We start from the raw sequence: 25,305 nt of genomic DNA, 5'->3' as shown, positions 1-25,305 counted from the left end.
AAAATACTGCTGCAGAGCTACGATAATGATCTCTTTAATTCCTGGCACTGGAACAAATTTTAACTCATGAACAAAGGAGCAAGGAAAAAAAAAAAAGCCAAAGAATATTTATGTTTCTTTTTGAATGTGCTAAAATTCAAGTACTTGTTTTCCTCAGTGTTTTGCAATCCATGCTTCCCAGGCTTATACACACACAATGATGTGAGAGAATTCACAATTAGATGCTTTTCTGTACTGTAGAGGAATGAGCTGTAGTACCATATGCATTACTCTCATACCCCAAAATACCGCTTTGCAGAGCTTATTCCCTTTTTATTATCCCTGAAAATTTATTTCCAGCCACCATACTTTTTGCCTTCTTATATACAGTGGAAGAAGGTGGCTATGCTATCACAGACTGTTCTGCTTGGTGGAAATGCTGGCCTCTTTGCAGGTGAAGTGAGAACAAATACAAACCGAAGCCACCTGAAGGGTCTAACAGTCCTGTTTCATAGTATCCTGCACCTCTAACAGTACAGTCAGACATGTCACTGAGAAAACGACCACAATGTAACTTCACGCATAAAGCAATGACATTTTTTTTTGTTTTTCTAATTATTATCTGGTGCAAACAAAATAAATTGTCATTCAGACTAAGAAAGTATCAGATCCACAGGGAAGACTGCAAGTCGGCACTGTGCGAGCTACCTTTGAATTCATTCCTAGAATAAAGGACACCACCACCGAAGAGGTGACACACAATTTTATATGAATACCAACATGATACTTCCCTCTTTTAGAACCACCCTTCTAAAAAAAAGGTCACATAACTGTAAACAGATGAGAGAATTTATCGTCATAGGAGGAAGTTATGTAAACTGAAAATCTGGCAAGAATTTACATACCAAAAGGTATGATTGCAACATTAAGTAATATAACACTTTTGAACGACAGTTTAGCCTTCAAACTCAAAATGGCACTGCTGACACGACTTCAAATCCTGGCAGAGCTGTGGAACACAACTCGTGCCACAAATCAGAAGACAAACTAAGCACAAATAGCCAAAAGCCACCAGAACCAATTCACACCAGACCCCCACAAAGATCCAACAACTAGTTTCCAGCTACTTTAAGAGCACACTACAAGAGAAAGATTCACTAAATCCTGCAGGCAACAAACTTATTGAAAATTTCGCTCCCTTAAAGCTTCAGCTAATAAGCTCTGAAATGGCTCCAGGCTGCCAGGTAGAGGGAGAAGCACTATATTCCAGCACTTCTTGTTTTGCTGAGGCACAACGCTCACCTGATGTAATGTCGTGGCTTATTCCCTCCACAGAAATTGTAGCATTTGCTATTGGATTGCCCTGAAGATCTTTAACAAACCCCTTCACTCCTCGATGAATCTAAAATAAATAAATAAAGTCAGTAACGCATGGGAAATCACTGGAAAATTCTTAAGGGTAGATGGCGTTTTCACCATATCCATCGGTGTCTCTAACAATGCATGTTATGGATCCCACGGTCTACAGGCTGAGCACTATCAAAGTTAATTACTAAACATCATAATAGAACAAACAGCGAAGAGGAAACGTAATTCAGCTGACAGTTATACCAATCTCTCTGTGCAATGCAAGCATTTCTCAGAAAGATGCAGCAAATCATAATATATGTGAACATGGACTGGAAAGCCTTTGTCACCGGGGATTAATGAATGCACTGAAAAGCTCTGAAAGATAAAGTTGCATCAACTAAGACTTTAGGGCTAATAATGGACATAACTGCTTAAAGGTGAAACATTAACAAGGTTAAATGTGGGCACTTGGATTTTGACTGGCAATCCCTGTGTGAGATGCTTGAGCATTACTGTGTACCCAAAACATCCAAGTCTTTCAGCTGGGACCACATGGCCTGTGAGCGAAAGGCAGCGGTGGGCCATGCCCTAGCTCCTCCTTGCCCCTTCACAACACGCTCCAGGCAACAGCACCAGCAGTACCTAATCTGCCTCTTCCCACAACACGTGAAGCAAAAGTGCTGACTGACCGCAGTGTGTGGAGAGACCAGTCCTGCTGGTATTTCTGTAACATGGTCTGAAAGCACTGAGCTCCTCAGGGGCAACCGCCCCTTCCCAGCCTGAGATAGGGAGCTCCCAGCACCGGGGAGAACAGGACATTCTGAACCTGTGCAGGGATGCATCTCACTGGGAGCCTGGAAACGAAGTGTTGTGGAGTCCAGGCTTCTCTCTGGCTCTGTGATATTTGAAAAGACTTGTGGATCCCAAATTTTACTTTGAGATCTTGATGCTCCCCTTTATGAACTTGTGTGGTGCATTCAGCTGCTATGATTTAGTTCAGCAGATTCCTCTAATTTACACTGTGGGAGAAGCCTGACACCGATCAGCTCAGGAAAGCAGAAAGTACATATTCGCACTGTCCTCTGCAATCTCGGGTGAGCTGGAGCATAGAGCTGGGCCTCTTACCCTGTAAGATGATAAAAACCAACGCCAGACAGACCATCTGAACTTCAAGGATAATTCAAGGATAAAGCCAGCAGCTCCACAGGAGCAAAGGAAGTTGGCAAAATAATCTCTTACACGTTAGTAATTTTGAAAATGCAGTGACACCATAGCTCTCCGTGATCAGAGAAAATTAACCCATGCGCAAAGGAGCTAACAATTTGAGATGGATCCCATAATAAATGGGTACAAATCTGCAGGGCAGGTACAGCTTTTTCTTCAGCCCACATCCAACTTACTAACAGAACACTGTAACTCAAACATTTCAAATAGTCAAATACTTCAAATTTCTGGTTAACTAAAGCATTTTTGCACAAGTAAGTTATTAAAGAAATTAATGTATTAATTGACCAGCTATGCTAACAAAGTATGTTTCTGATTTCAAGTCCCAGATGTGCAGCCATTAATGATATCAGATATATTTGTGATCTTTAACTACAATATCCAGGTTTCATAAATTTGATACTCCCACAGTGCTTGGAAACATCATTTCAGTGCAGCTTGTTACGCTGACATGAAATGATTAAAAAACCCAAAACCAAACAAAAAAACCCAACCCCAAAACACACAGAGAGATCTATTTCAGGAGTTTAAACTTCTAAAAATGCATTAGCACACTAAACTCATGACTACACTTCACACTTCCAACCAGATTTTGTGTAATTATTAATGGAATCATCGCACTGACAGTTCTGTGTTGAGTATCAGCAGCTCACGCAATCAGAGAGCTGCAGAGTATCTACAAAACCAGGATCAGAGATGTCCCCTGACATGACACTGAAGTGCCAGGCAGCTACAGCCTAATCCAGCTGTGTGGGGTCTCTGCACACCCAGAGTGATTCATCCCACATCTGTACGCACACGTTCCTATCTGCAGAGGGCAATCCATCTCTCTCAGTATACACACCAGTGCTGGGGGAATTAATTATACACTCCGGGGATGTGTATTTCTTTTCATTGAGGAAACCAACACAAATCATTTAAATTAAATGTCTACAACAGCTAAAGTGAGATACTACAGTATTATCTTTCTTCTCCCCTCTTCTGCATATTTAGAAAGACCACACGGGGTTTACCATAAGAATTATGGAGCACCAATCGGGTTATTATGAAATCTTGAATTAGATGTTCTCACAGCACAGAGTTTACAAGTTTTATGTACAGTAACTAGAGTTTTGCCAGATTCTTTTTTGTTACCTGCTCAATGTAATTGATAAGGGAGTTCTTGTTGTCCTCCCAGTAGCCCTTCAAAGTTTCTTCGGGTGGGAATTTTTCACAGCTAAGCTCCACTGTGATTTCAAAGCAGTTGCTGCTGAGGTAATTGAAATCCTGCATTCCTACAATGGCAGAAAAGAGTTAGCGATGCATTTTGCATTGTTCTGATGTAAATAAAGGGGGATACGCGAGATGAATAAGAATAGCTGTAAATACAGCTGGCACAGTTCCATTTAATCAGCTTCATTCTGAATTCAGAAGCTTTAAATCAGAGAAACCAATGAGACAATTCTCCAAAAAAAGTTTCCTTCCCATGGAAAGTTTACAGAAGACTTGACATCTGGCCTGTATACTTCTACCTGCTGCTGCACCCAGCCGGGATGCTCCTGCTTGACATGTTTTTGGACAGCTGACACATTAATCACTTCTCTTCAGGAACAGAAAATTATTTCCAATTATGGCTGAAGTATTTCCATAAGCCAAGAAGAAGAAGGACATTTAATTACAAAGCAAATGAAACATGATAAAGTGACTATGAAAAAGAGGTTTGTAAAGATGGGTCAAAAACGTGTTGAGTTTTTCTTCTGAAAATATAGGGTATCAACTTGATTAACATTTTCCATAAAAAGCATCTGTTTGCTATTTTCTTTGTCAAGCTTTTGTGCATAGATTCCAAATATTTCCCACCAAAACAACAGATAAGCAAACCTCCTATAAACTTTATTTACATGGAAATTTTTCCATGGACGGAGGTATTTCCCACCCACTCGATGCCTCTGCAAAATCAATACTGCATAGCCTTCAAGAAAAGAGAAACATCATTATGAATGCAACTTTAATCCTAGGAATTTAGAAATATATATAGTAGCATCACTACTAGGAATAAAAACGTGATGGGAAAGAGGCACTCTTACATTTCTGAGCCCCTACTAGTACTACATGGGAACACTGGCTATTTTCTCAACTGTCAACTAATAACCAAGCTGGTGCCCAGTTTTGTAAATGCATCAACTAGCTGGAGAGGGACTGTGGCTGTCCCCAGGAGGGTTATAAATATATTCTTTTTAGAAGCTGATGTAGAACTAGCTCGTGCTTTCCTGCTCTATCTAGTCAGCAGAGTCAGTGGATTCTCAAATGGAGGACTGAAAAGAAAAAGGTTAACAAGCATTTTGAGCATCCCCATGGAGGTCAGGGAAGGATTTGAACGTGTTTCAAACACAGCTAATTCATTCAGCCCTGTGTTCCCCCATGCAAAATACATATGAGACCTAACACAGTCTCTTCACCAAAGCACTGGTATTGTTCACTGGTCCAAAAAAGTCCAGAGAGCTGATGTCCTATCCAAAAGAGAACCCCGAGGGCAGTAAATAGATTGAGTCAAGTGGGATTTTGCCAACACATTAGGGTGGAAAGTCTATTTTCTGCCAACCAGGCAATGACACTCCTAACTAGTGACAGCAACAGAGACTTTTCAAATTCCTAATAGAACGTTTTCATTTCAAAATCTTTTTTAGATGGCTGAAAAATGAGGACACAGCAGGCAAAGGTGCTCCTGGGAGAGAACTCTCATGTCCCACCAGGAAGAATGCAAGATGGACCATTCACTAGTACACAGTGCGGAGTTGGGTAAAATCCTGACAGCAGTGCTGACTGCCAGGCATCTGTGCCAGACACTAGATAATGCTGGTTTTCTTCATTTCTGTCTTCTTCTGCAAGAAATTACTTCATGAAGAGGAAAACTGGGAGCTGAAGGGCGTGATGTAATGTTACTGCGGTGCCAACAACTCTTGACCATTACTGCTCCAATTGTCAGGAAGTTTCTCCCTCCCCTCCAGCTCCCAAAGCAAGGTGACACTCAAGGATGCCCTAGTTTCTCAAGAACGGAATAAAAAAGCCATATATTTTCCAGTTTTGTGCATGTCCATATCCTATAGTTTGTTTCCCAGCTCCTGGCCTGGTCCACAGTTTATATGTGTCGCTTCTGAAAAAAATGCAGCTTGCATTGCTGAGCTGCAGGCGGTGATCTGCATCTCTGGACCGGAGAATGGCATGACGGTAGCCTAGATCTAAATGGTGGCCTACTACATCTGTAATCTGGAGAGCATTGTGCTGGCTATATACAATATGCACTCTTTATCTGCCTGTGCAATATGGTGATTAGGTGCAATACCCAAGAAATCAACATATTTCAGAAGTTTTAGTCAACACTGCAGCAACTTTGCTGCCACCAGCAAGCTCTAACTGCTCTATTCCTTCTTATTATGCACATGGCATACATCACATGGATGCACATCACCACAATCCCAAAGCCTCAGCCTCTTGTTTTAACAAAGGACAGCACAAAACTAACTTTCTTATACTTCAACAGAGACTGCTCTCTGAAGATCAGAAAGGCTTAGCAGACCTCAGATATAACTGAGATTCAGCAATGAATGCCCTTCATTACTGGCCATGTGTAGGACTTTTATTTGAAACCAACCAACACAAACCCTCCTCTGTTGCACTGCTCTCCTACCCTGAAGGACTGCAGTGTCACTACGTTAGTACTTACATAAATAAGTTTCTAATATGAGACAAAAGTAATTTCTTCAGCTTTTAAAAAAGGAACTCCAACCATCACAAAGAAAGTGGAGTGCAGGGTGTGCCCCTGGCATCCAGGCATCAGAAGTACTTAGACCTCGAATTACAAGCTACAGCACTAAGCTAGTTCAGCTTCTATGCATATAAAGATAGTAACTTTTAGCAGGACAGGATGAACCTGAGCCTTGTGCATAATGGGGAAAATATGTGCCTCCTAAACTTGTTGTACAAAATCCTAAAAAAATGTACCTAACATTGCTTCCAAAACTGGTAACATGAGAGGTAATTCAAGTTAGGAATTAATCGAGTGCCAAGAGCAATTTGAGAGTATCTGAAAATAAAAAAACCAACACTTAAACAATAACCTAATAGTACAGCAATGTCAGCTGCTTTGAAGTCCTATTTTTGTAATGACAAGAACCTGATCAGACTCAGGTGACTCTAATGACAGAACAAGCAGAACAGGCATGTGGTTATCTAGTAATTCATTACTATCTGTTCTTCTCATTTGCATTTCCAAATATATACTACACACAAAAGGTACACTAAAAAAAACATCAGTGCTGTTGAAAAGTTATGTGCTTAACAGCTGAGGAAATACCAAAACTAAAGCTATCTGTGCAAATTTAATTTGGCTTTCTCGTGCAAGTGAAATCATTAATGACATGCTCATAGGGTGAAGACCAGTGTTAAAAAAAGCATGGATATTATGTACAGGCTTGTTTTCCCCAAGGTCTGGTGACTAAAAGGGCCTTTCCTGAACACAGAAGAATGACCCTTTTGCCTTTGCTTGCTGCTCTCTGAAAAACCTACAACAATCAATTAATTACAGATGACAACTAATACAAAACAAGTGTAACAGGCATCATGGTCTGAGGTTTAGCACAAAGATGCTGTTGGAGTTAATTCCTCTGTACCCCTGCTCCACAGAAGAAAGTAACTGCTAAGCAGGTAATGGTGCAAAGAACCTCACAGAAAGTGTATTAAGAGACAGAAGCAAGCATCAAACATTCCTGTACATCATCTGCTCTCTCTACCCCAAAAGCCCAAAGCCTAAACAGAGAATTGCCACCTTGCATGAGGCTGATGAGGAAATCCTGAGGTTTGTCAAAAGTGATGGACATAACATGGGCACAATGGAGGTTCATCCTTACTTCCAGTTTGAGACAAAGGCTGCTACCAGATGGTTCTGCCACCAGACGTTCAGCCTTTCTAATGAAAGAACCCAGGTATCCAGAAAAACATGTGCAAGAGCAACCCATAGCCACATGAGAGAGCCACCCATATATTATCCCTGCATACTGAGGAACCAGCAAAGGAACTGCTGGCCCACCACGCACTGCTGTCTTTTAGAGAAGGTAGAAGTTCCTGTGCGTGAATGATGCGGGCAAAGAAAAGATGCTGCACAATTGAGGGCACCATAATAAGCTCTATAGGAAAACAGCAACTTCAGTAATTTATTAGAATGAAAAATCATCACTTCCTAGGTCAGAGTTCTTGGTCTGATGAGGTACTGTCAAAGGCACCATCTAGGAGACCACAGCCTCTCTCACTTAGCTCAGCTGTCCCCCACTCTCTCCTTTCCCTTTCCCTTCCCACCGCTCTGCTAAAGCCATGCACCCCTTTGCACACCGAGCACGGCTCCAGCACCCACTCTCACCTATCTGCTATCTCTATTCCCAGTCACATTGCTCTGGTTCTTGTCCTTCTCTATAAACCTGTGGCAAGTCCTCTTTTCTTTTGCCTCCGTTCAACCCAGGGAGATGACACAGGGATGCAAGCCTAACCTTAGATCCCCACAGGGCACCAAGCTACTTTCACGTCCCTTCACAGGACCTGGAACATCCCAGAGCAACCCAACAGTGCCATGGCAGAGAAGCACCACTGGAACTAGCTCGGAAACTGGGGCAGGTACCATGGAGACAAGGTCTTCGGGGAGTTTCTCTTGATAAATTCTGAACTCTGGTAAGGATATACAATGAAATACTTTTCCTAAAGCAATACAAATGGCTTTTCAACAACTTACACCGCTGCTAACTTTAGTGCATTATCGTACAGATAGCAAAAGGTCACGGATATAACCGATAATTTTACTGCCACATTTTGGTTTCCAGAGCTTTTCTGGCTAAAGCTTTCAAGAAAATTTTCACTTGAACTAAACAATGTTTCATTATTTTCCTTAGCACTAGACATGGAAGCAACAGAACTGTTTTTGCTGAATTTTTTTTTTCAAGTCTGCTTATGGCAAACTTTACCATGGAGGTTTTGTTCAAAAGTCACAGTTTGTCAGCCGATTTCTACACTTGGGAAAAAAACCCCAGATTCATGCTGCACGGTCCAGAGTATATTGTCATCTCAATTTTTTAATTGGCTGTACCATGTTAGGATCATAGATCCTGGTTAGAACCAGGATTCCTGTCCACTGACTTTTGTATAAATATATGAGAAAAAAGAAAGGGCTCACTTGGGGAATTTGCAGTCCAACTTAAAATAAGATCCAACAGGAAAAAATAATTCAAACTTTCCAAAAAGTTTTTCTAATGGAAAAATGTGCCTTTGGCATGTGCAGTTTAGTCGGAATCAGAGCATTTCATCAAAACAATGGAAAGACTGCTTTTTATAGCATTTTCCTAAGGGAAAAGCTGAAGTTAAATATGTCCATGTTTTTATAGTTAATACCTAATATTTCAATCATTTAATTTTTTAACTGAATTGAAACAAATCTTAACCATTAAACTTCTCAATATTTTGCTTGCAGTAAGGTTTTTTTTCAAATTATGCAAACTCTGTTTTGTCAAGGGTGTTTCAATTGTTCCAGTTCAAAGTCTCTGGAAAGCTTCACACAAAGGGAAATTTTTGCTTTTCAGTCATATTCAGAAATGTCAACATTTTACTTCACACCCCGTCCCTGGTACCTGTGGTATCACAGCAAAGGAAACATGCTGCCCCTGGGAAGACTGGGAATAAGAGCCCTAAGAATAAGCAGGTGAATGCAGACTGTGTGAGCACTACCTGTTATTGCTCTGTTTCTAATTTCTTCACATGACCTTAATTATTTTTCTTTTCTTGTAACACCATTACTGTAACAAAAGCAGAGTTAGGCTACCACCTAGGCTGTCTAATGTTTTGAGAGACTCCTACTCATTCCAGGTAAAAACTTAAAATTCTTTCAGAGGCTGCAATTGAATATTAAGAGGAAAGCAAACAATAAAACCGGTGTGTGCGTTCAGAGTTAGCTGGTATAAATTAACAAAGCCAACGCACAGGCAAATCACTCCAATGCAAGCTCAGTTTCCAGCTCAGAAATCCTCAGATCAGTTTTCATTCTGAAGTTTTGTCCAAGTTTAGCAGATACAGAAGACTCAAAGATTTAGGTACCCCAACACCTTTTTGCCTCAGTTTACAAAGAAAATGACATATCAAGTGTCTTAAAAGGAATGAAATGTCTCATTTCAGGCTACTCTTCTAGACCCCTAGAAAATTAGTCTTGAAGTGGCCGTAGTAGCACTGCTGTTCTTAGCACAGAAGGCTCCACCAAAGTCTAGGGGAACATCACCCGGGCAAGAATCAGGCACTAATTAAGCCACAAAGCAGGGAGACACAATTATCTTCATGGCTGGTTTACTTTCCATAGAAATCAAAGGCCAAACTCATGTTGCCTGTAATGCCGCAAAACCAGGCCTCTCCAGTTCTTTCAGGGTTGGATGTTTTTATTATTGAGGTTAAAACAAGAGTCAGTAGCCTGCTTTCTCTCATCAGGGTTTGTCAGGGGACTTTGTATTCTTTTTTAAAAAAAGAAAAACAAAAGCAAAACAAACACCCAAACCCCCCTTAAGTTCTCATGACAGCATAGCAATTATTTGCCTGCTGCAGGACTATTAAATTTGCAATGACCTGAACCTTGACTGAAGAAAAAACAGTAAGAGAAGAATATTTTAACAAGCATCATAATGAACTTTATGGGACTTCATAAATGTACTACGGTGAGTGATCAGCCTTTGCTTTACCCTTAACCAGACCAAAAGTTGTGGCTAACCTGGTGGTATTCCAGACTATACGTAAACTAGTGAAAACTGTAGCCTAAAATGACCACCAGTGACACAAACCCCCACGCACTGGAGCTCACCTCCTGGGACACTGTACCATGCACCACCATTAGTTGTTCCATCCACAAAGCTGCTGTCATCATCATTTTTACGACACGGTGGTCTGTTCGGGTCAGACATAGCAGGATTAAAAGAAGAGTAACTGCGAGCCAGGCTTTGAAAAACAGCATCATCGGGACAGGAGCTGTACTCATGAGCACTGCCTAGGAAGGAAAGAAAGCCCAGGAGCAAGGATTATTAGAAGGGCAGTCAAACCGTCTGGGCTTGCAACCTAGATTATCAGCACTGCACAGCAGGGCTGTACCTGGAAACTACACAGGTATGTGTCACACAGCATCCCAATCTCATACAGCATTACCTTAATAACATAAACATTTTCCCAGTACTTCATCAATTGCCTGTATGAGGTTGCCCCATTATTAAGGTGACTATTTGGATCAGTCTCAATATACATGAAAATAGTAAAAGTTCACCACAAAATCTAAGTTATTCTAGGCTTTAGATATTTTCTTAGAAGAACCCACAGTACATAGACAAAGGTGTCTCCCTGAAGAGTTTCACAGTCTGATATAAAAAGGATTTGCAATTAAACTGTGTTTTCCTTTCATCTACTTTCTCAATTACAAACAATACCACCATATCATGACCGTTTCAGTTGTGCACATCCCCTAGTAGCAGAAAAAAAAGAGAGTAATACTGCTGTGGCTAAATTATAACATCTCTGCTAAAATGCGATCCTTTTTATATGGGACCAACACTGAGAAAGTGAAAACAATGATAGTTGTTTCTATTAGCACACTACCACTTTCATAAATCCATTTTATTAATTTTTTAAAGGTGCAAGATCATACAGGCAGCCTAGACACAGCTCTCTTGCTTCACTTAACAGGGTACAGGCAGCCCCAGCTAATTTAAGAGTCAAGGTGCCTTGATTAAAATATCTGAGAGACTATGATTCCCTCAGGTATTACATCATTACATCTTCAAAACTAGAAAACATGGTCATACAGCAACTAGCTTTAAATGTGATTAATATGCTAAAACAAGTCATTACAATGCAGTGACACGATGTTTACAAAGTGAACCTCAGGTAGCAGAGAAATAAGTACAGAATGTAATCTCTATCTCCTACTGTTTCATGTTAGCTTCTATTTACATACCACTCCGTGTCTCATCATAAGGGTAGTTTGCAACAAGGTCTCCTCCATGAAGATTCGCAGAGAGCACAAAGGGAATATCCATGATCCAGTGAATGACACCTTTGGTTTCAGGAGCAAGCTAAAACAAAATAGCATTACCAGCAGTTACAAACTGAGAATCCAAATTAGAAACTTACTCAATTATATTTAGTGGGCTTAACTCTTACCACATATACTGTGCAAGACATTTAACTGAACAGCAATTTTCAGTTCCAAGAGAACTTAATCAGTCCTTTACAACAGATTTATAATTAAGTAGATTAATATAAGTTTAAAACTGGTGTAAATTAGTTCAGAATGAGACCACAAGTAAAGCAACCTCAATCTTTCACTTCTTCCTGTTACAGCCAAAAAGCTCCTACCAAATTTTAAACCAAGGAAAAGAAACTATTTCAAAATAAATAAAGAAATAAAATTGGCAGGAGGATGCAGTCTATTCTCTGCATAGAAAGTAAAATTACTACATTTAATAATTTGAAGACAGAATATTGCTATTAAGGCCACAGTCCTATGGGGCTACAGTCACAACACTGTATTTTCTAGAACTTCCTCTGGGGTAAACACAAGACAACGAAAATCTCTCCAGATACACACCTGTATATTTAAGGCTTAAGCTTAACAAAAATGCACATGTCATATGTGAGAAGAGCTATCTAGCTAGAAATGTAATTAAGCACAACACATGCGTGAATTTCTGGCAACAGTAAAAATGCAGAACATCTGCAGGAATAGCTTAAAACCAAGGGAGAAGGCTACACAATCTCTGGCCTTAAAAATAAAACATGTTTTGAGTGAGGAATTTTCTTAGGATTAAGCAATGTGGATCAAAAGGGTTTACTACAGCAAGCCATTTTGAGAAAAATTTCAAGAAGCATCAGACAGATAAATTTAATAAAATGAACCAAATATTCAGAAGAACGCGAGTTGTAAAGACCACGCACACAGCTCACAGAGGTTGCGAAGTGTCTGCCTGCGTGAAAGGGCAGAGGTGGGGACATGAGTGCCCCGACATTCAGCCCCTGCTTACCTTCGGATTCTGATCCACAGCCTTTTTCATGTTTTTCAGCAGATGGTTGTTAGGACCACCTTCTTTCTCATTAACATAGACTATTCTATCTAGATCCGGGAAATTTCGGTTTAGATCTATCCCTTGGGCATTACTTCGACCAACAAACCAGTCTTTAAGCTCACCAGGCTGAATGGGGAGAGAGAATACAAAGAGAAGGGACATGAGCAGACTCAGGAGATGACATACCAAGCTTTATATGGGTATATTTAGCCACGCAAACATCAGTCATGGGTTTACTTCTCATGTTCTCAAGAATAAGAAGGGATCATGTGGGAGCAGAAACTTCTGAGGCACCAAGAGCTGAGTCACCCATATTTCTTCTTAGAGCACTGTGGGAACAAAACCAGCCTCTAGCTCACTGAGGGTGCTGGAGGAGAAGATCACTCTCATGGTGGCAGATCCAGGCAAAGGATGGGCAAAATTACCGGCCTGTGTGGCCTTAATTCCAGTGCCTGATGAGCCTTGCCCCGAGCCCTGGCTTCTCCCCGTTGCCTCAGGCCCACGGCCATGGATTACAGGCCTCATTTTAGGGCACCTCAGAGCAGCTGTAGATTTCTCTGCCAGCCACAAGGAACATCTGTGCTCGTTTCAAAGTTCCTCTAAATGGCTTCAGGGTAAAGAAGGACCTTAATCTTTGTTTACATCAGATTTTGGTTTTATGGTGTCTGTCAGCTTCATTCACTGAAACAGTAGCACTGAATAAAGATGCAATGAGAATTACTGCAAAATCTTTTCTTTAAGCTGATTCTCTAAAACAGGTTTTGGCTTGCATTAAGAAAATGCCTTCAGAGTACATAGTTTTCCCTAGCTTGCCTGTGTAAGCATTCAGTACTCTTTTAAAGTAGGTTTAGCTGGTGACTGGCTTTAATCTAAGGGTACATTGGATCTACTGTTACACAGTGTGTACTTCTAAGTTAGAGCAACAGTGGCACTACAGCAAATCGTATTATAATTCACCTGTAACATGTAAGGCAACCATGTAAAAGGAACATACTTTGACTAGGGAGCAAAAGTTTGAAACAATATTATCACAGAAACTCTACAGAGAGGTATTTCAACGCAGTAAAATACCACAACTTGAGGACAGCTTCTACTTCGCTACCACGAGAGGGCGACACAGGACCGACTATGGTTTAAAAGAGGTTTGTGGTTTCGGGGGTATTTTTTTTTTTAAAAAGATTTTGTAACAATCAGTTTAGCAAAGATCTTACTAAGGTTTGACTTATTTAATCATAAATAAATAGTCACATAGAAAGATTCAAAATTTCCATATTAATTTAAAAAATAACTACACTGCGTAAAACAAGAAAATTCTTACTGCTGTTTGGAACATAATACACGCCAGAAAACTCTATTTGTTAATTGTGCATTAACATGTTACATGTTTCTTGACTGAGTCGTCATCCTAAAATACATGCTAATTTTCTTGACTAATACCTTAACTAAAGTACCTCATGCCTGAAATTTAAAATCAAAGTTATTTGTATTAAAAAGATGGCTCACAAATATTGCTTGCTTTGGGATCAAGCTCTGATGAACGTGAATAACTCATGTAAGTGCATTTACATGAGACTATGCTCAAAGGAAACATCAGCTTTCCCTGGTGTACCACTTCTGAAATATCATGTGTTACTAGAAGTTACTTGGTAGGAACCAGTCTGGTCAGTGAACTTATATGGAAGAATATGCATAAAGCATTGACATCATTATATTTTAAAATACAGTAAACTCACTTACAGGAGAGACAGCTATTTGTTGAAAACCTAAGCATAAAGTCCTCCTTGTTAAACAGAACAAGACTACCGTACTATTGGGCAATAATTCAGTTATGCTGTTCCATTCAAGAATCACCACCAGGAGTTCAGGTATCTGTAGAACTGCTAGTCCAAGTGTCATTATGATCCTAAGGTTGACAGGCATTGATAACTATTCTGATATATGCAGCCGCACAAACCTGGGATGCTGCCTTCTCAAAGCCATCTGGATTCAGAGATGGCATGATATGGATACGCGTGCTATGGATCAAGTTGATAATAGTTTCATTTCCTTTCTGGTACTCATTACACAAGTACTGAGCCAAGAAGATGAGCAACTCCCTTCCGACAGCTTCATTCCCATGCATATTCCCAACATATTTAAATTCTGGTTCTCCTGCAAGAAAAAGGAAGAACATGACTTAGAACAACATACAAAAATAACCCATGGACAGGATCACACAGCACACCTGAGACGTAGGCATCGCTATTACCACGACTAGCCACAGTATCCCCAGGGAGCTACAAGCCTCCTTCCAAAAAGTGGATTTAGGTTAAACAAATTGCAATTTATTTTCAGCTGTTTGCCAAAGACAGAGAAAGAATACCAGATGACAACATAGTATGCCAAACTAAATGCTAAGCACTGCCATCAACATTACTTTGTTGAGATCTAATGCAATTGATGCCCCAATACTAAGAAAGAGTGTCTTGATTAGGTAGTTTTAAAATATATAAACTGACACTAACAGAGCTTCTTGTCTTTAATGTTCTTTATAAGATTAAGTAAAGCTTATCACACTACACATGCATTAAACTGAAATTCTTTTACCAAAGCATTGCCAGTGAATAGCTGTTGAACCTAGTGATCTGCAAAAGCCTTATTCAGCTGATGCTCTGCATATTCAGCTCAGACTTTAGAAGCAAGGGCAATAACCTAACTCATAAAATGAATTGTTCCCATTTAACATTCAAATAAACAGTCCAATATTAAATATATACTTAAACTTTCCATATACATATATATCTATATTTGTGAATATGTATGGAATGTTTACGCATATATTCAATAGATATTGTATAGGCATATATAATATTCAATGTGTAATATGTCTTCAATATAAATTGTAGATCTATATAATATCTATAAGCCATCCAATATTCCCAATTGCTAATTAGTCTCATTCTTATGACCGTAGACATAAAAAACACACAAGATGTGTCTTGCAGAGCTTTACCTATTAAAAGACTACCTTTTGGGCCCTAATTACAGAGAGATTTTAGTATGCATGTAAATACCTGAATGAGATTTAAAGGATTGTTCTGGAACTAAAATGAAGAATATGCCGTTTTCTGGGTTGAAGCCACTTCTTATTCTTTTCCTTTTGCAATGTAGTTCTTCCGTTGTAACAGCTTTAATTAAACATTCTGGTGATTATATGCTCTGCATAGTCTTGGAACACATTTTGTGATGGCCTTTTGCACTACCACAGGGGCAAATTTAAGCCAGGAAGAGTGTTACACTAATAACACCTCAATAATTGTTAACGAAGCACACAGCTCTATCTATTTATGACTCCCCAGTCTGTGCTTGTTAACCTTAATCCAGTGCTAAGATGCTAGCAGACACAGTGCTATTATAATACCATGACTTACTTCCTTCCAGCTAAGGTGGTTTTGTACATAGGGATTCATCCCTGAGGTTTTTTTGTCAGATAGGTTAAAAAGTTTTCTAGTTTCAGTGAAATAGCTTAATTTTATCTGATAGTCATCTTTTGACATTGAGCTCCTATTTACTGTTTCTTCCTACCTAATAATACAAGGGAATGCAAGAGATCTAATGATCGAGAGTAATCACACCATGCAATCCACCCAATCCCATTAAAACAGATGGATATGATTTAATAAAATACGCAGCACTGCACACCATGTATACGCATAATACTTAATACATACATATATTGACATGTTACTTATGGGAAAAGCACTTTCACAAGCCGAGAGACAAATTTGTTACTGTGGTAAATATGAACACACAGTTGCATTTTGCATTTGTACTTCACTAAGGAAGCCTGAAGGAGAGATTTCTTCTGATTCCCAGCCTTGTGCATTAATCACCTGTCTTTCTCTCCCATTTGAATTTTGCAGGCCTGGCTCAAATGGAGAAATAGAAACATGTTTCCCATAGGGTTCTGCTTTGCCCCCTCCCAAAGAATTGCTAAAAGTGTTTAGAAGGGTTGGTGAAAACAGTCACGGGGTCTGTAGTGAACCAAGAGTACAGCCTCATCTCCAGCGTATCTTTAGTAGTAATGACCCATCTCAAATGAACATTAAAAGCTGAAAGCAGATCATGAAGAGGCAGACAGTCACTGGAAACAGGGAAAGGCTTTCCTATGAAAAGCGATTGAAGAGATCATCCCTGTTTTCCTTAGGAAGAATAAAAAGGGTCAGTCAAATATACCAACTACTACGGCATGGAGGTAATGGTCTGGAAAGCGGCACTTCCTGACACCACAAAACAAGAGACAGTGATTTTTAGTGAAAAAGAACAATGACCATTTTTAGACTGATAAAGTATCATTACTTACAACACAAAGTGTGAACCAGTATTCAAAGAATCCTGTTGGCAGTGAGGTATCAACAGAACTCCAAGTTTTGCTAGCAAATCAAGAGTTAAAAAACTGATCTAAAAGCAAATGCAGAATGAAAAGGGAAAGATAACAGCTGAATAACAGCCCTGCTTCAAAATTCAGCTTTGTGTTCATATTTCAGCTCTCCTGGGTATTTTCTTACACCTTTCTCTGAAGCACAGAAATCCAGCTCCTATCGACCCTCCGGCTGTAGGGAACAAGGCTGTGTGGTCCATGAGCACGGGAACTGTTTGCCAGCCGCCAGCCCTGCCTGTTTTCTTACTTCTGGCCACAGCAACCAACGAAATACTGAGTTTCTGCTCAGTATCAGAAGATACTGAATTTCAGACTGTATCAGACTATTTTAGGAAAGCTCTTCATCATTTCAACATGTGATTTACACTTTAAAGAACAACGGAAAAAATGGATCTTTCTCGTATCTAAACCTTGCAGCTGCTCCAAGGAAACAAACTCAATTTTTATGTCTATTTCAGCGGAAATAAATTATTGCTACAAGCTGGCTCAATTAGCAGTTTGCTCATTAGTTGTTCATACCCATGACTGGCAAAGCCAGGCAGTCCATTCTGGAAAAAGGGACAATGCTGCTGAAGTCATTAGTTATCACCTTAATGGCCAAAAAGCCAAGGGAGCTTCCACAGGCTACAATCTGCTGATACAACCTTGCAGCTAATAAAGCCCTTAATTTGTATTTGCACTTCTGCCTTTCTTGTTAGACCAAAAACTACAACTCAGCGGGTACCTGCTGGAAACTGGTTTTTTTTTGGTTTTTTGGGTTTTTTTTGAGTCACTTTTACCGAAATTCTTTGCTAATCATCTTTTTCTCTAGGACAATAAAGTCCAAGCTGGAGGGCAGACAGCTAGCTGGGGCCGACAGAGAAACACCCAGCACCCTGTTGGCTGAGCTAAGCAAGCCCAGCTGCCTGAGCTTCAGCGAGTGGCTGCAATGCGGCCACCATTCCGGGGCCACTATGGCTCACGAGGGAACCAGCTCCTTCTCCTCCACTTCATGGCTAGCGTGGATACCTCAAACACCGAGGATGCCAGCCATCTGGTCCTTAAGCCTCAACACTTTATGGGTCCCCTGGTCTACTCATTGAGTATGCCCTGGCACACCACTTCTACAAGCTTCAGGCTTCTCTGGAGAACAGCTCGCCCCATGGGGAAAAGGGCCTTCGGTCACCTTGGCGAGCAGGCTACTTGGCTGGAAGAAGAGCGGCTCTTCCCATTAATCCTTCATGAGCCATTTAATGCAGACCTTCATAGGATTCTGTAACTGTAATTGCCACACCAATTTTTTTTTTTTATTAAAAGACTCTGTAAATGTCAATTTGATGACCAGTAGAAACACTTCTGTTCCACTGCAGAACTGGAGGTAGCTTTAAGGGAGAAGAAGCCTGAAGAGAAATAACTGGCTTTTCTCATTTACTTGACCCACACAAAAAAGAAAAATTGTTTTAATGGATTCCCATGGTCCAAGATACAATAAACACAAAGGAACATTTCTGTTGGTTCAGTATTTAAAACTCTTATTTGATTAATTTTATTAATTTTCTGACAATATATCTTGGGAAACTATAATCTCTATTCACAATAGCCAAAGTATGCCCTGTGTAACAATGTGTGACATTTATAAAAGCTTACACATAATTTCAGATCAGATACAGCGGTTTGTTATCACAAAAGAATGAGTAGATACTAACACCTTTGGGGGCAAGTCATAAGAAATGAAACGCAGCAATCAAGTTTATAAATATCTTAGTGCGTCTGGGGAAACCTAAGCCATCACATCATTATGGCTTTTAGAAGGCTTTCACTTCCCTCTTAGGTTGACTGCGTGGTACATTACAACCTGATAAACGATGGAGGAAAAAGCATTTTAAAATGTCGTGCCTTTCTGGGGCCTGACAAACATTGTGAAATGTCACCATCCACTTCTGCAGCTGCTGTCAGCTAAGGTCTTCTGCAGTTTCCTAGGAACAGCATCTACATCATTAATATCAGACAGGTCATCCAACTAAAGATGACTAACCACTGCCATTTTCAGGTCAGGCTGTATTTGTACCATAAAGACAGTAATTTTCTAAAATGTAGGGACAAAAAGTTTAGCACCTACTAATTATAGATACTATGAGTCAAGGTAATGTCATGCCACTAGTCACGGTCTAATGTCAAGCAGTTAACCTTAAAATGCACAGTATTTCACTCATGGAAGTGCAAGCTATATGGAAGAAAAAAATTAACTACTGTAAAGTTTAAGTGCTTAATGAACTGTTTTGCAAATCAGCCTCAAATACTCTTAAAGAGTAGAGCCCTTCTGCTTTCCTGTACTTCTTATGGAAAAGCTAGCAACATTCCTGAAATAACAGACTTAGTGTTTTTGATTACTTACAGTTGTTTGTCATTTTTAATTTGGCAACCAGTAAATTTTTCTCGTAGATAAATGGCATGAAAAATCTCAGAACCCCTGCTGGCAAGAAATTCATTCACTAAATGTGATTGAAGACTTTCTTATGCTCCACATTTTTGGTGGTAGATTAAAGAGAAAGAAATTCTCTGGAGATCAACTACATGGAAAACCAAAGACTGTAAAATGGGTTTCTCCTTTGAATATGAAAAAAAGTAAGAGAGGGAAAGAAGAAAATAAAAGGAGGAGGTGAGATATGAAAGTGAAAGATTAGAAAATTCAGATTTCTAACACCCTGTAAACTAAATGTCTGCAACCTGAATCAAGAGCATTTCCATAGAAATGTTGGTCTCCACAATTTGTGTGAAAACGGCACTGAAAGACAGAACTGCAATGCAGTATTGGTTTTTAAATCATTGTACAGGTCTTACATAATTTCAGGACATTTACTAAGATGTGTTGGTCTAAACTTGCTAAAAGAGAAACTACTGGAAGCTTCACAGGCAGCTTACATAAAGTAGAAACAGGTCAACACTGAAGACCTTTGCAAAATCCAATCTTTCACTTTCTTGCCATTAACTGCTAGAAAATCCACTGAGAAGAAAACAAGAGGAAAAGAAAATCAAAGATCTTTCCACAATCTCCTGCTTTAAAAACACACGCTTTTTTAACAGCTATGATACAAGAGGGTCTCAAGCTCTTCCTGGAAACTTTCATAATTATTTGAACACTACCACTTAAAATTAAAGTTAACAGCAAAGTCTGCACAACACATTGAACTCGGAGTGAAAGCTCACAGAGAACACCTATATTTCTGCTGGCCTTGACACGTTCAACTTGAGATGCGATCTCCATTCTACTGAGCACGAAGTCTGTCTGTTGGGCTTCCAACTAGGGTCTTGTATGTCTTTGCGTTGCAAATTAAATTCTCCAGACAGATTACCTCATGCTCAAGACAGCTATTTCCCCAAAAAGGTTCCGTATGACTCGATGCTTTCTCCAGGTTTCCAACGGCCCACCCTCACCCCAGCAGCTAGAGGACTTGGCGCAGCCTCCCACAGAAGTGGGCAAAGCATCTGCTCAGCTCCTGCGGTCCCCACCGACAGCTCTGACACTGGCTTATCCCCATGCTGGGCTTTCCAGCACCCTGCGCTTACACTGCGGTGTTGCACAGTGCAGCGCTGAGTTCGTATTTCAAGTAAAGCCCGCGTGCTTCACCAGAGAGTAGAACAGTTTTTGCCTGCTGGGTTTGTGTTACCACGCATGAACTGGGGCACTGATGATGATTCTCAACAGCACTGATGATGATTCTCAAAATTATAACAAATCATTTGTAAAGCAAACCAAGTTTACTTAATCAAAACCTTTAACTTAATAAGAAACACTGCAATGCGATATGCACAAAACCCTCATTTTGTGTAAATACGTTAAAAAGCCCTCTCTGAAGTTCAAAGCGGATTTAAAAAATCAAGAGAATTTTGGAAGTAATAAATAACCACCTATACACACAACTGGATTGACCAGATTAGTTTTAGAATCAATTGCATTTTTGATGCTCTAGGAAAAATTAACAGGACTTTGCATTTACAGAATTCATTACAGAGTCAGAGCAGCAAGTATCACTAGCTCAGCACTGAAGATGAGGTTCCTGAGAAACCTGGCACAAAATGAACTGCCCAGAACAACCCTTACCGGTCTGTGGCACAGTACAAGACAGGTACAGTTTTTTCACCTCCCAGTTTCTGCTCTCACTGCTAGGAAAAAACCTGGACCAAAACATATCCTGGGGTTCTTCGTGAAAGATGCTGGCAATACAGAGACAGCATCAGTAACTCTGTGTCTGCTGCGATACTGGCTGTTGGATGTAACAGATTCAATTCATCTTTCCCACCGTGCTCGGTAAGGGGGAGGGGGGCTTTTCCATTTGTGACTCTGTGTGACCAAGTGGATTTTCATTTCAAAAGCATTCACTCTATCCCTCAAGTTTTGGTTGGCACATCGAGCAAAGATTATTTTTTTTTTTTTAATCCATCATTTCATCATCAAAATAGACCTTCTGATGAAGAGAAAGTTGATACATAATGTAAATGTGTATTTTGGGATGGTTCCTCTTCAAGTTCACTTAACAAGCTCTCTCTCCTCAGCAGACTCCAGAATCGGCTCTTTCACTTCAACTACCAAGGCACTCCCCAGCCATCAGCGCGCTTCAGAAGGACCCAGCTCATCTATCCCACCCCTTCCACATGCAACAAGTATACGGGAACTTTCAAAGCTAAACTAGTTCAAACGCCTGCTGCCAGCAGGAGATACATTTGGGCTCTGCTCTCCCTCATCCTTATTGCACGAGGAGAAGAAATAAAAGTTGGAAACAATCCGTTTATATCTGGATCCCAGACTCTAAAGCCAAAGAGGCAGGCTGAAATGCTGGACAAATCAGGCAAGGAAACAAGCTCTCCCTTTTCACTGGAAACAAAAAAAGAAAGTGAGAGGCCGTAAATAGCTCTTTGCAGGGAAGCGCAGCCAGGTGCTCCCTGGGAGGCCACTTCCAGGCTGGGAGTGATGAGCACTGTGGTGTCTCCAGCGTGCCCAGAGCAGCAGGCAGCCATGAGGAGTGCCGAGGTCCCTCCCGAGCGGCCAGAGCCCCGGGAGCCACTCAGGGCCATGTTTTGGGAGAAAAGGCACCCAGGGTGACCCTCGGGGCTGCGCGACCTCGGCCCCCGGCCGTACCAGCACGAGCGAGGGCAGCGCGCTCACAGAGCCCACCTTCACCCAGCACAACCCTTGGCACGTTCTCCCTGTGGAGGAGAGCTACTTCTGACCGAAGGGGACGTTCTGGGTCCTTAGGAAACACTTTCTGTGCTTAGGGATCTAGGAATAACTGGCAGGAATCCCCCAGACTTCCTCCCTGGATCACCTTTCTGGGGCATCCCAATGGTACCCATGGCTCCACCAAGGCTACACATACTGGAAGCTCCTTCTTCACTGGTAACAGGAACACGATTTTATTCCGCTTCTGTTTTGTCACAATCTGACACTGCGTGAAAAACCCCGTGGGCTGCAGATCTGTGATTCAGACAGACTGTGCTGAAGTGCATTGGCCATCGCTAACAGATGGAGAGGGATAACATCTCCCCATAAACGTACATCTGCAACACATCCCTCATGTAGACAGCATGTTACAGAGCAAGACTTTTGTTTGCACATTTATTTAGCTTCCCTTGCTTAGATGAGCCCTAGTATTTATTGATCTTAGTTTCTGTGATTCCTGGCCATAGATTTTACAGAAGGAGATACAAAGTGCCCTTTTAAAATAAATTACAGTAAGACAGATATAGGCAAACTGCAAATGCTAATTACGCTGTTACCTTGCTCCTTTGAGGAAAAAAAATACACAAGATTGACTTGTGATGACTAACAGAGGTCACCATTTACGTCACAACATAAATGACCTGATTTATGTCAATATCCTCAGAAACCAACAAATACCCAGGCAGCTTCTTTTAGTCCTGATGCTGTTTTAGCATTACCTTTCAGCTCTAAATAATTTTTAAAAACAGAATTCCATAATTTTAGAAGTTAGGTGGGGTTTTTTGCCAGAAAACCTGCAGCTCCACTGTAGGCTTAAAAACCTGCTAAACTGTGTGAAACCCTGATGAAAAAAAAAGTGGCTCCCTGAGGTCTGTTCTGCTGCCGCACTTCACCTTCAGCCTGATTTTAGCAGCCAGTACTCTCTCAAGTTTCTGCATTTAAGATATGAATGCTATGTGATAACCTGTAGTAAATCTTGATTGTACTTCTTCTTGAGATAGCAATGGTTAAATCAGCTCAGTATGAAGCAGAAGAAAATAAAGGTTACCTCGGTAGAGAGTGATTAAGATTGGTAGTGCAGCACTATATTTCCAAACATTGCAACACTTGGCTTCAGGATCTTTCTATGGTATGCAAAATTTTATTTAAAATTGGTATTGTACTTCAATGATTTATTTTAGCCAGTTTAGGTAGTAAGGCAGACCGGGATGCTTGGAGGGGGTCAATCTTTTCACTCACATATGTCTGAAATACAGATACCCTTTAGAAAATGCAACCCATATCATCTTAAACATTAAAAAAAAAAAAAAAAAAAGAAAAAAGGTGGTAATTCCTAGCAAAACAGTATAGGGAGAGGAAGCTGAAGTGGTGCAGAGGCTAATGAAACCAAGCCTGGTGCGCAAGAGGAAGAAGTGAATCATATAACAGCTTGTTGACTCAAGAATAATGATGGAAATGACTGAACCAGACAAATCCTTTGTCTCAATAGAAGATGGGAGTGGATCCAGAAGGCTTTCAAGAGATGTTTTGCTGTTAGCCGAGGGAGCTCCAGACAAAAAAATCCCATATGGATACTGACCCCCACACCGCAAGCCACAGCACAGCTGCATAGCTGCAGGACACAGGACAGCCTTTGTAAGACAGAAACAAATGCTTAACAAAAAGTCTGTAATGGCTTTTAGGTCTGCTCAGGGGCACACAACCCAATGTGCTAAAAACAGACGTGTTTTTTCCTCATACAAGGAACAAACATAAAAGCTTGGTAACTTCTCAGCTGTCTTCAGAGCTTCTGCTGGGTGTTCCCTCCAAAAAGTAACAGGACAGCTCCGTGTTACGAGAAAGGAGATGTGGATACCTGTTGGCCGTATGGTCTTCAGCCAAGGACAACAGAAATCACAATCCTGCCCACGAACAGCACCTGTAAGTGCTGAAAGTGAACCTGCGGCCAAGTAACTAGGCATTTTATAATGAGCTCTATGTATGGCGATAGAGCTTTGTGCAATTTGATATAAAATGAACCTACCTAGGGTTTATTCTAAGTGCAAGCAGAAAGGTTAGTTCAAAGCAACAAGGCATGTTCGTCACAAAAGGATGAATAATAGCCATTTCCTACAATTATACACACTATGCCTCCAATATGCCAAGCACATTAAAGTGCAATGACCAGCAGGATCAAAACCCAAGTAGCTCTTCCTAACACTGTCTAATTATCGTTTCCTCTGAGCAACATAAAAAGCTACAGCAAATCCATCTTTTGTGGTCCCTTTCATCTCCCTTGAAACTCTCTTTTATGTTACCAGCAGTACATCAGGCAAGATCTTTCCTGCCAAGGCAGGAAGAAACATCATGTTAATGAAAATGTACATGTTATTTAAGGGCAAATTCCTTCACTAGTAGGAGTCTAAAGGTTTTCTGTTATTGGTATCTGGCATCAGCCTGAGTGTATTCACAACGATTCCTGCACGCTCATTTATATTTTTAGTAAGTGTAAGAAAACACTAGGAGCTGAAATGTTTTGCCATACTTCTGCAATTCACACCAATATTACAGCAGTAAAAGCAAGAGGAAAACTGTGCCCTACTTTCAAGATTTACTGCATTTTATTTCAATTTTATGCAGGTGTAGAAGTCTGGCAAGGTACAATGAAGAGGTATAATAAAGTTTGGTACTTTTTTAAAAGCTGGTTTCATGCATTTTTTACCTTTATTTATTAAAAAATATTCTGAGATTGCTGAAATTACTTCTCTCTTACATACTGTCATTCTTCATGGCTAGAGACCCCATGAAGTAGTAGCTAACTAGCCAGCCCACCGAGGACCACATAATACAGGCAAAAAGCATCTCCTGAGAAGCCCTACTGCAGTTATTTTTACCTTGAGGTTTCAGGCATTTGGGTCTTTTTGAGAAGAAAAAAATTCTCTAATGAAGAGAAAATGGAATCTAGGAAATAATGATTCCAATCAAATAGGAAGATGTGGTGCCTGATCCCATATGCATCTGACAAGCTCATAACTCAAGGACAGTAATTC

The 25,305-nt window shown here is 40.5% G+C and overlaps 1 protein-coding gene across 1 annotated transcript in view; it reads right to left on the bottom strand.

Moving 5' to 3' along the window:
* Positions 1–25,305, bottom strand: part of CPE (carboxypeptidase E) — a 58,276-nt gene that overhangs the window by 4,778 nt on the left and 28,193 nt on the right. The window contains exons 2-7 of the mRNA XM_055795065.1: positions 14,614–14,810; positions 12,618–12,785; positions 11,552–11,669; positions 10,412–10,594; positions 3,688–3,827; positions 1,282–1,381 (exon numbers count right to left, since the gene is read on the bottom strand). Coding sequence (XP_055651040.1) covers positions 1,282–1,381; positions 3,688–3,827; positions 10,412–10,594; positions 11,552–11,669; positions 12,618–12,785; positions 14,614–14,810 — 906 coding nt within the window. The remainder of the gene's footprint in view (positions 1–1,281; positions 1,382–3,687; positions 3,828–10,411; positions 10,595–11,551; positions 11,670–12,617; positions 12,786–14,613; positions 14,811–25,305) is intronic.

Source organism: Falco peregrinus, chromosome 2 (assembly GCF_023634155.1).
Source record: "Falco peregrinus isolate bFalPer1 chromosome 2, bFalPer1.pri, whole genome shotgun sequence".
In the NCBI taxonomy this organism is placed as follows: domain Eukaryota; kingdom Metazoa; phylum Chordata; class Aves; order Falconiformes; family Falconidae; genus Falco; species Falco peregrinus.
Note: the sequence above shows the minus strand (reverse complement) of the source record. Positions and strands in the feature narration are given on the sequence as shown.